We start from the raw sequence: 12236 nt of genomic DNA, 5'->3' as shown, positions 1-12236 counted from the left end.
GACTGTTTTATTTGTTCTAACCTACAGTCCTCAGGACTATCTGATGGCTTTAGGAGCCGCCTCGGAGACATCCCAGAGGCAGAAGGGAAGAGCATTTTCAGTAGAGAGAGAAACCTCATTGTGTATTGGAGGGAGGGGAGCATATTGTGACAAACATCATCTCCTTTAATATTTACAACAACATTATGAAGAGGAAACTTCCATTCCCTGGTGGACAAAAGTGGTCAGGTCTCCCCTGCATCTGGATTTGGAGTTATGTCTCTCTGGCTTCAAAGCCCAGGCTTATCCTGGCTGATAGCTCAGTTGTGGGTTCTGTCCCCCATCAGGGCACATACAAGAATCACACAATGAATATATAAATAAGTGGAACAACAAATGGATGTTTTCCCCTCTCTGCCCTCCTGCCTTGCCCCTCTTCTAATCTGGGCCACAGCAACCACTTCCTGCTTCCTGTGTTATTTTTTATTTAAATATTGCAATTCACTTTCTCTAGTTAGTCATTTGAATAGTGGAGTAGTGTTGGCATGAAGTTATTTTCCTCAAAATGTACACTTTATATGGTGAGAGCGAGCTACTTTTGCCCCTCTCTGACTGTGTTTTGGGAAACAACAACTGTAATCCAGAAGGTATGCCTATCTCATTCAATAGCGCGGTTTCACATAAACATCCCATAGACACTGTCTTGTCACCGTGGTGACAGCAATAGGTCTGCGTGGAAATCTGTCTCAGATACTGAAGAGAGGTGAAATGAGAGTGCTTTGTGCATTAAGCCTAAGGGCAGAAGTAGAGAAGAATTAAGAGGTGCAGCTGATTCTTCTCCGATAACTTTTAATCAGCTGTGAAAAGTAGAGGGAAATTGGCTGAGGTTTTTGAGGAAGGAGGGAGCGGTGTGGTAAGAGCAGTTGTTATGATAATTTATACAGGGCATTCAAACACGGACAAGTGGGAAAAAATTTAACCAATGACCAGGAACTTTGTGGCACTTTTTTTTTGCTTTCAGATGCGAATTGGACTGCATTCTGGATCGGTTTTTGCTGGAGTTGTTGGAGTTAAGATGCCCCGTTACTGTCTTTTTGGAAACAATGTCACCTTGGCTAACAAATTTGAGTCCTGCAGTGTACCAAGGAAAATCAATGTCAGCCCAACCACATACAGGTACTGATTGCACTGACCACCTAAACTCCATTCTTTTACCAGTTCATTGGGGGAAATGGTATCTGGTCAAGAGGGAGTAAAGTAAAACTTCTACCCCATGTGGACATCTGCCCTGGGCCTGTGGCTACAGTTCTTGGATCTTTTTTCTATCGGGCTTTCATTTAAATGGTTTTATTTTTCCAATCTATTTTTCTTACAAATTTTTATCTTGTTTTGAAGATGATCTAATGAACATTTCTTACTCATGAGAAATGAGTGTCATTTCTCAATTGACATTCTGTGCTTATCTGTAAATTTATTTCAAAAGCCTAGGATTTGTATTCAGAAGACGTATTTTACAAGTTTACCAGATGTGAGATCTTGAGCAAAGCACTTGATAAATTCAAAAGATATAAAGGTTATGATTGTAATTACCGTTCTCACAGGAGATGTTGAGCTAATATGGACATAAAAATATTTTTTAAATTTACCAATTTTATACATTTTATTTATTAAAACCTTGTAGTTATATACATTTTAGAGTTAATTTTTAAATATTCCAAAGATGCAGAAAAAATTCAAAGAAAATATGATACCCATGTAACCAATATTTATATTTAACAAATGTCAACATTTTGCCAAATTTGTTTCAGATCCCTGTTTTATGAAAGAAACAAAATATTACAGGTTCCTGGCCCCCATTTTCTCTCTGACATGCTGGACTTTATATCCCTTAAGGATTGTAGGGACATTTGAGAATGTGTACTTCCTGAAGACAGACAGGCTCCTAAAGAGAGAGGTGGGAAGGCACTGAATACAGCATAGCTTATATTGCTTCTGTTTACCGGGAAGGAAATGGCCAGAAGTGTAACTCTCTTCATTTAAGTTCCTCCAGATTAGAAATAAATAAAGTCAGAGAAAAGTAAATTTCCACTGGACCTATTCATATTCTTTTTTGACTTGCCTTGAACTTACTCAACATATTTTAAGGTTTTTTTTTTTTTCTTGATGAAATGTAAATCTAGTTCTTATAAATCTAGTTCATTTATTCTAACTATTTCTAATGCAGCGGTGTACTGGTAAACTAGCTTTGGGAAGTAAAGTGGAGAATCCCTGACGTCTAGCATTTACCAATTTCTATGGTGTAAATACTCCTACCATGGCAGGTTTTAGGCGACTAATAATTTGCAAAATTCTTAAATGTTAAAAGTTCACTGTCATGAGCCAGTACAAACCAGATCAAGTATGTCACTATGCATTAAGGTGATATAATATGTATTCTAAAGTATGAATAAGCCAGAATCTTATCTTCTCCCCAGGGTTAATTAGAGTGTACAGTATCAGATTTTCATTATTATAAAAGTGACTTGATAAATATTCTTACACATATATCTCTAGATATTATACCTATACATGCTATTCCCAGATCATAGGCTGTACTGTTTCAACTTTACTAAAAATCAATTAGCTGTCCAAATTGCTTTTACCAATTTGTATGCCACCAACAATGTATGAAGGTTTGCATCTCTTCTCCAAAGCTTGATATTATCAGACTAATTAATTGTTAGCAATATGATAGGTACTAGGTGATATCTAACTGATGTTTAATCAGTCTTTTTTGTAATTGATTTTTTTAAATTTTCACAACTATCCCCATTTTCCAAAGATAGAAAACTGATATCTTTGTTGCTATTCAACAACTGACTTTGAAGCTTATACTTTGAGATTCTGTAACTTTATTTTAATATATCACCAAATATCATCCCTCATAAATAATAGGTAAAAAACATTTATGAATTCATGACTGACTAAAACATCAGTAGAAAGCCATGGTCTAGTTGGGCAGATGTGATGAGTAATCTAATGTTCTGTAGGAGTTGATTTAGATTCCAGAACTTTCAACATTTTTCATCCATGGCCTAAATAGTAGATTAGAGAGATGCTTATTCAGTTTGCATTTGATAGAAAGCTAGGGAAGCAAATAGAAAGATGAGTCAGTAACTTAACCAGTGGAATCAGCATTAAAATGAGTTTAACATAATGAAGAAGTAGCAAATTTTTTTAAAAATTGGGTATCAGTATGTACAATTAAATCTCATTTTAGTTCTATTAACCTTGGACTAGTAAAAATTCTATTGAGAGATCAAAGCTCTTCTTACAGTCTTATATACATATGCATAAAGCTTACATATAACTCTTTTTTTTATAGCTTCTTGCCCATGATTACTTCTCAGTAGTACTTACAAAATGAATGAATCAATAAATGACAATGTTTTAACTCAGAAAGACTTATGCTGTAACATTATATTTATGGGGTGTTGCATTTTTTGCTGTTGTTAAACCTTTGGATTATTTGGGGTTTTCTCCCCATTACTGTGAATTATACTGCTATTCAGATTATATCTCCTCAAAAATATTTTATAATTAATTTTTCAAATATGAGTAAAATGAATTATTTGGGTAGACTTTTCTTGTGATTGTGAATTTGTTTTTCATTGTACTTCTGTGAAGATGTTTATTAACATCATTAGGAGCTTTCTGTCAATCACAGTGGACATGGTTTATTAATATTTTGAGGAATATTCATTTACTTATGTGTCTTTTCTTGCATAGAGAGTAATAATTTTATTTTACTCTTTCAGATTACTCAAGGACTGTCCAGGTTTTGTGTTTACCCCTCGATCAAGGGAGGAACTTCCACCAAACTTCCCCAATGAAATTCCTGGAATCTGTCATTTTCTGGAAGCTTATCAACAAGGAACAAATTCAAAACCCTGGTTCCAAAAGAAAAATGTTGAAGATGGTAATGCCAATTTTTTAGGCAAAGCATCGGGAGTAGATTAGCAAAATATGTCCCTGCTTATCAGTCTTTGGGGTTTGATTCCTTCAAACATGTATGGAATCTCTGAGAGCACTTTAGGAAACAGATGGATAAAAGCAGTATTACCATTTCAGGAGCTCACGATCTACTTATTCTCTTCCACTTAACATGAGAAAAATGTATTCACTTCAATACTTCAGCTCCTCAGTGAAAATTATAAAAAAAAAAAAAAGAAACCTCAGAAGTGACCTTTGGAGGACAGTTCTGTTTTATAACAATCACTTAATCATTATTCAAAATTTAACACATTGTACATATATCAGGTAATTATAGCAACCTATACAATGTGATGGAGTCACTTGCAATCCTGTGTCCTGGTGGAATGCTATGGTGATTAGAGTGTGTTTGTGATAGCATTGCCTTATAAAAGCTTTTGAACAGAAATCAATAGTCTTCAATACCGTAAGCTCTTTGAACCTTTCAACTCTGAATTTCATTACATTTTCTCATTTAGTTTTTAGCTTATATAACAAAATAGATTGAGGTTTTTCTCTGTTGCACTTTTATTTTTTTCCCATTTTTAAGAAAATAAGCAATTCTGGGTTAGAGGCAATATGAATATAAAATAGGTCTTCTGTAAATATCAAAGATTATTTTGTAAAAATATTCTCCAGCACATATTGTGTCATTAACAATAAATGTTTCCCTTTGTTTGACTTTTTAAAACTCCATATATGGTAAAGGCTATTTTAATTCATATCAGCATTTTCATTCCTATTAATTCATTTGTATTTTACAATATTCAGTATAAAAGAGTCGTATAGCCTATATTAAAATGCAATAATATCATTCTGATTTAATGTAACCAGAAGCAAGTGAAGTAAGCATTTAGGGAACAAACCATGAAGTACAGAAATAAGACATTTATAACATGCATACATTCACCCCACCCCACCTCACAACACACAGAGGAATTTGGCTGTTTCAGCAGACATTCTCTATTGCCAAGCTGAGCCAGATAAAGTTCCAATAAGAAAATTTAAGCCCTAACCAGTTTGGCTCAGTGAATAGAGCATTGGCCTGCAAACTGAAGGATCCCAGGTTTGATTCTGGTCAAGGGTATGTACCTTGGTTGCAGGCACATCCCTAGTAGGGGGTGTGCAGGAGGCAGCTGATCAATGTTTCTGACTCTCTATTCCTCTCCCTTCCTCTCTGTAAAAAAACAATAAAATATATTTTAAAAAAGAAAAGGAAAACTTAAGTTCACAAGTGGGAAATAAGACTTGTTCTTTTCTGACATTGTATCGTTAAATACTTGTGTTGAATACTTTAGTGTGTATATTTCCTAAGAATAATCAGGGTGTTTTTTTTGTGTGTGTTTTTTTTTTGTCTCATTAAGTACATATCTGAATGTTTTATTCTAGTTGAAATATCTCAATGATATTCTTTAAATAGAATGTTAGTGTTGATGAAGAAAATTATGCTGCGATTTCATTATAGAAAGTTTTAAACACTTTTTTCTGGAAGTTGAACTTTAATTTTTAATGATGTTAGTCTAAGATCTCTGGTGAACTAAACATAAATAGGGCTTTGATTTTAAAAAAGCTCAACTTCAAAGCAAGAGAAAAATGATGTTTATAATATTTAAATCACTATTAGCAGAGCCATAGATACACTGAACTCTTATTTGGGGTTCTAAGAAATAATTCAATTTAAAAATTATTTAATTATCTTCACTAGTTCCCAGACTACCCCATGGTAACTTCAGGAATAAAAAATAATTACTAATTGGCCTGTAGTATTCTATGTGTACCACTATAGATATTACAATCATTATTATTTACTGATTCCCCAATATTTTGCAGAACTGAATGTGTCTCATTAAATACTGATCTTATTGTTATAGGTGTTGGGAAAATATAGTTGCAATCTTACAATTATATGAAGTTAATAAAAATACTTAAAAGGAAAATAAATAAAAATACATTTTCTGTTTGTAATGGAACCCTTATTATAGGAAAAATAATAGGAATCAAATTAAATATAAAGGCATAAAATAAAATGTCACCTTTATAAAAATATTTAAGCAGACCCTAATTTGTTAATTTGTTTTCTTAAGTTTTTAACCTAATTAGAATTTAAAAAAAAATTTTTTTTCTGTGTGTATTCACCCCAAAACCCATAGAGGAAAACAGAATCAGAGTAAAAGCTATCTGAGAATTCCTTATATTAGTCCTACAACCTTTCCATAAGTTTGACATTTTATCTAAATAAAAAAGCCAGCAAACATGTATTTTCCCATACAAATGAAATAATCTGTGATAGGTTCCCCAGGCCAGCCTATAAAGGCTCATTAATTATGGGATACTTTGTGGACCTTAAACAAGATGAGCATACAAGATTTCCATGATAGAATGCATTCAAAATCCACAACTGGGTGCTAAAAACTTTAAGGAATTTTCTTTCCCCCTCAATTCAATTTAGGGGATAGAGGTTATGGATACATTGTCAGATCCAGGGGCAGAGAATCTGGAAGATATGTTCTCAAGGAAACAGGGACCAAAATAGGAGCTCTGTTTTAGGAGTGGAATTGAGATGGAGAAAAGAATGGACAGAGAGGACCTATGACAAGGTGGGGAGCCAAAAGCTCTGAATATTGTTGCCAGGTTAACTATCCTGAAAAAAATAATATGGAGTCTAGTCCCCATTGGTTTAGCTCAGTGGATAGAGTTGGCCCTGGTTGAGGTGGATGCAAGAGGCAGCCTATTGATGTGACTCTCTCACATCAATGTTTCTCTCTGTTTCTCCCCCTCTCTTCCATTTTCTCTAGAAATCAATGAGAAAATATCCTCAGGTGAAGATTTAAATAATAATAATAATAATAATAATAATAATAATAATGTGGGGTCCCAAGATTGCTTTTCAATCAGATGGTTTTTCCTGAGAATTCCACAAGCTGTTTCATTTGTTCTAATTTTTGTTTTTGTTTTCACTCACAGCTTCTTGCCCCTTTATTAAATGTCCAGTACACAAAATAAACTTGCCTTTATACCTATTTCTCAAGCAAGCATAGAGTTCTGTGGTTGTTTTCTAAAGATGTCTGCATCAAGAAGCAAAAATAAATAGAGTTAAAAAGTGTCTTCCCATTTTTCTTCATCTTTTTATTTCTATCCAGATTTTGTAAGAAAAGGCAAAATCTTCCATATTTACTTTAAATATGAATAGGTTCACTTACTTATTTTCATTTATTTAATCATAAGTTCTTGAATAACTACCATGTGCCAGAAATAATTCTGTTCTTGGAATTCAAAGATAAGGCGTGACCCATTCTATCAAGAAAATGAAAAATGAAAAATGAACAGAAGGTAAATAATTTCGGAATTCTGTGGGAGCACTTAGTGCTTGGAGAAGTGTCTTGGCCTTAGAGGAGTTCATCCAGCAGAGGGGGATGGACTTGACCAAGCAAGTACACCAGCACACAGGAAGAAATGGAGTGTCCGGGGTGCATAGTATGTCCTAGGCAGAAAGCTGCCTGGGATGAGATGGAGGGGAGGAGAATAAGGACAGAAAGACTACTCAGATACAGACCATGAAGACTGGGGGCTCTCTTTCATGGTAAGATGTGTGATTTTGATAATGATAATGATGGTAATTAATCATCATTATTACTCATTTTCATAAAACCCTTGGTTTAAAATAAATCTTACAAATGAAAAAAAAAAAAGGTGCAAAACAGAAAAAACAAAACAAAACACCATTAGCTTCCACTTCCTTCCCCAACACATTTTTTCAAATCTTTTTTAAAAATATATATTTTATTAATTTTTTTACAGAGAGGAAGAGAGAGGGATAGAGAGTTAGAAACATTGGTGAGAGAGAATCATCGGTCGGCTGCCTCTTGCACACCCCCTACTGGGAATGTGCCTCAACCAAGGTACATGCCCCTGACCGGAATCGAACCTGGGACCCTTCAGTCACTGAGCCAAACTGGTTTTTGTAACGCTTTTTAAACTAGTAGGCAAAGGAGACACCAAATGCTAAAGGAAGAAATGGTATGGCCATGAGTGTCTTTCTGAAAGGCAGTGTCAGAAACAGCATGGATGAGGGTTGATATTTACTTGCATAGATGACCAAATGGTCATCCCTCTGTGTCTCAGAAGAAAATGGTTTGTGCTCTATCCTGGATAAGTACGAACATAAAGCTGGGTGTCTGGCATAAGAACTTCCTATTACTTTCAAGGCCACTAGTCCTGCACATCCTTCGGTAGGAAGGAAGGAAGAGTTGCTTCAGCTTTTTATTAACCTTTCCTGCGAATGCTGCTCTGTGATATTACCAGTCACACAAAGCAGACCCTGCCAGGTCTGTCCTGTGGTTAGGCTAGAAGCTGTCCTAGGACGGGGCACAGTGTCTATGGAGGACCTCGCCAGTGAAAGAGACTGCCTATTTCACCTAGATCTGAGGATAGACGTGGGCCCCTGACATTTCTCAACCCTAAAAGTGCCCAAACGGACCTTGACAGACAAAGCACGAAGGAAGTCTAGGGCTGTCTAATGGTTTGAAAGCCACATTCAAATCCCTGTTAAAGCAGCAGGTAATAATCTCCAAGAGAATGCGTGAATGAATTGCTGTAGTAGTTTAAAGTGTATGGATTTTACCTGCAGAAAAAAGTGTTAATGTGAAATGGAATCTCTCGGATTCATATTGTTGGGGTGGCTTGCAAGATCAGTACCCGTCACTGGACAATAAAACATAAGGAGTTTGTGCTGTGTCACTCTTAAATGGCTGTGCTTGCAAAGTGAAATGAAGGCAGATTTGAAGGGAAGGATAGGGGGTAGAGGGGGCAGGTGGGCAGCCAGTCACTAGAGGAGGTGACACCAGAGGTGCTGCAATTCCTGTAATAAAGATTAATCTCCTGCAAAACAAAAACTCGGTGCTGCAGAGATGATAGGAAAATGCAACTCCCTTGTCTAATCACAGGCTGACAGGGGGGACAGCTTGCTTTATTAAGCGGAGAACACACAAATGTAATTTTCAACCAAGGTGTACAGTGTTGTCATGTATGCACTTCGTTGGGATTCTTCACAAATCCTGAGAATCTTGGTATCTTGAAGTGAGAAGCGGAAGAATCCTGCTGTGAAAGCCAGGAGCTTGGGAAGTATTCATGTCTGTTGTAGTCTTTGTTGTCCTGAATTTTCTTCCTGCAAGTTTTTGCTTTCAGATGCTCTGTACAGTGTGAGTCCCTTTTAAAGCCTTTTTTTTTTTATTATGTTGATGATTTGCACTCCTTTCATATTCTTACTTTCTGCCACTTCAAACATTTTACATTTTACTGCCATCACTATTTCTCTTAAAGTAGTTTTCCTCTTAACCTGCACACCTATGTCTATTTTGACAAGCTCACACAATCTACACACGTTTTCATCCAAAATTATTCCATTATGTTCTTCTTTATGTCCTCCTTTCCCCATATTCAGTGCAAAAAAAAAAAAAAAAAAAAAGAAAAAGAAAGAAAGAAAGAAAAAGAAAGAAAAAAGAACAAAAGAAAAGCTTCATAAATACAGAGATTTAAAATTTAAAAAAAATAGCAAAAGGTGAGAAAAGTGATATTCTAAAATCGGTGGTTTTTTTGTTTTGTTTTTGCACATCATAACATACTTAGTTTCAGGAAAATGTTAGTATTTTAGACTTAAATATTGGGATAGAAACCAGGGCAAAATATGAAATGGCAGATCTAAGACTTAATATCAGACATTTCTGGTACAAGATTTTAGATAAGTTTGAGCTGCTTTTCAATAATTTTAGTGTTTAATGTCACAATATTAAATTGCCAGTAAGCCTTACTGTTTGTGGAGAAAGCTGCTTATCAGAAAAGAACTTTGCACAATGCCCAAAACTTAAAGTATCTGCCAAGATGTTCATTTAGTTTGAAATGTTGCCAAACCCATCTGTGTTGATCAAAGAACTATGAATTGGCTTCACTGAAAACTAAAAAAAAAAAAAAAAAAAAAATGAAGAGAAACAAAATTTGCTGTTATGGAGGTTGGACACTCCCAAATACTCTAGAGGAGCAAACTGAAGCCTTTTGAAAAATTATAATGACAATGGTCATGGAATTCTGGGAAATAGTGATGCTCACAGTGACTCAGGACTATTCAGCCTGTAGGCACTGCTCTCTCCGAAGGAGCTGCCTTCTTCCCCAACTTGTATCATGTGAAATTGAAGTGAATAAAAATATATCAGTATTTGAGAATTTACTGCCTCTTCACTTCTTGCCCCTTGTAAATTAAAGACACGCTGTAAAATCTTATCACATAAATGATATTTACCAATCTGAAGCAGTGTTCTTTAGCTTTTTGGATTCCTGCACACTGTGAGAAAACTATTTTAGTACACCAACAATATATTATAAATATCAAAAGTAAGTATTTATAATGTAAATATTAGTAATACTTATGACAGATGGACTTAATATGCTGCTTTTCAAGCCTATATACTATGATATAGTAGTAAAGCTTACTTTATTTATGAACATGAATATAAATAGAAATTTTAGTATTTTCTTCTCTTACCCTAATGTATCATCTTTATATTTTACTTTGGGGATTGCTTCGATTGGCCAGTGGGTTTCATTTTCATTGAGTCACATCACTTTGAGAACTGGGTAAAACATAAAAGATATAGACCATCACCCTGTCCAAAATGTGCAGATGACCTACTAACTCAAGACTTCCATATACTTCAGAGGTTTGGGGACTTCCTTTAGTTTGCTCCTAGATCATTCCACGGAGGCAGCATAGACTCTCAAACTTAGAACATACTATTTAGAGGGTGAAAGAGTAAATAATGTTCAAAATAAGAAGAGAATGAAAAATTGAGAAGAGTCTGTGCTTTTGATTTAGACAAGACCACTATTGATTATTGAGAAATAAAGGAAATATGTGGTGTTTTTTGTTTGTTTGAGAAATGATTCATGGGTATTCACTGATAGGCAAGTAAAGTTTGTTTGTTTTCAGGAAGTATTTAACATCTCTCTCAACATATCTTTCTCTAGTTTTTGATAGATGTGTATTGCTATTGGTATCCTTTTCCTCTTCTACTTCTTCTAATTTTGATAATTTGTTTTATTTTATTTTTCTCTATGTGAAAGAGGATAGTTATTGGACCTTGCATTGAACACCTTCTTGATACTGACAACATTCCTTTTATTATAACTTTCATAGTTGCTTTAAATAACATGTGTAGTTTGAGTTCTGCTTCTGGCAGAGTGGCAAAGTCTATCAAAAAGTTATCATGTGTCTCAGAAGCTGAGACAGATATCTGTGATAGATATCTGTGATATTCTGTGACAGATATCGCTGTCACTGAAATATTATAATATAAGTGCTAAAGTGAGTTCTATGTAGAAGAAAAATAATCCAGTGAATAAAATAAAAACTGTTCTTCCAAGACATACAAATACATTTGTTCTGACATAGGTCTTGCTGCTGCAAAGAGAGGAACCCTCCAACATAACAGTATGGAAGCCCAGGACCAACAACCACCATCACTTCAGGCTTTTGCTGTGCACGGCCCAATGTATAAACAAAATCTCTTTCCAAAAAACTATTTTTAAATAAGGTACTAATATAACTAAAGTAATTTTTTTTAGGCATGTAAAGCTTCAATTTCTAACAAAACTCATTCCGGTTTTTCAAATAACATAAAATCAAAATAGAAAAAAAAAATACCCTAAATGTAATAAAACTGTACTCAGTGTATCCAAATGTAATTGTTGGAAGCACAAGCTTCGGGGTCAATTTGTCTCCATCACTGTCTGTTTGGAGAATATATTCTATCACTTGCATTTCTGTAGAGAAACAGGAGTATGGACTGCCTTTGTTCTCCATATTTTAAAGGATGTTTGTAGAGGAAATAATCTTAAAGAATAATGTTCTCCTGAAGATCAAAGGGCAGGCATGCTTACTACCCATTGTGTTCTTAAATGTAGGGCTTCTCTCCTCTAAAGCAACCTACTGTGTGTGCTGGTATCACTTGGCTTTCCTCACATTGCCCCCCGAAAACTGGGGCAAGGAAATCAATGTAAGAGGTGGCTTCTATAGTTGTGAGTGATAAAGTCTTTTGTCTCTAACCCAGGAAGCTTGCGTCTTCTGCCAGCACCCATAGAACTGTGACGGTTTTACTTGTTAACTTGCGTGTAGAGTAAAATCTCAGACCCTTCATAGTTATTCACAGTTATTGACCGTTTTGGCCATGACGATAGGATGCCTGTGGAAATATGGT

The 12236-nt window shown here is 35.1% G+C and overlaps 1 protein-coding gene across 4 annotated transcripts in view; it reads left to right on the top strand.

Moving 5' to 3' along the window:
• GUCY1A1 (guanylate cyclase 1 soluble subunit alpha 1) overlaps window positions 1-4170 on the top strand; it is a 45177-nt gene extending 41007 nt beyond the window's left edge. For all 4 annotated transcript variants that reach the window (XM_036424209.2, XM_045576428.1, XM_036424208.2 and 1 more), the window contains 2 exons: window positions 1001-1155; window positions 3777-4170. In XM_036424209.2, coding sequence (XP_036280102.1) covers window positions 1001-1155; window positions 3777-3978 — 357 coding nt within the window. In that variant the 3' untranslated portion in view covers window positions 3979-4170. The remainder of the gene's footprint in view (window positions 1-1000; window positions 1156-3776) is intronic.
• The last annotated feature ends 8066 nt before the right edge of the window (window positions 4171-12236 follow it).

Source organism: Pipistrellus kuhlii, unplaced genomic scaffold (genome assembly GCF_014108245.1).
Source record: "Pipistrellus kuhlii isolate mPipKuh1 unplaced genomic scaffold, mPipKuh1.p scaffold_m20_p_8, whole genome shotgun sequence".
In the NCBI taxonomy this organism is placed as follows: Eukaryota; Metazoa; Chordata; class Mammalia; order Chiroptera; family Vespertilionidae; genus Pipistrellus; species Pipistrellus kuhlii.
This window is presented reverse-complemented; position numbering and strand designations above follow the sequence as displayed.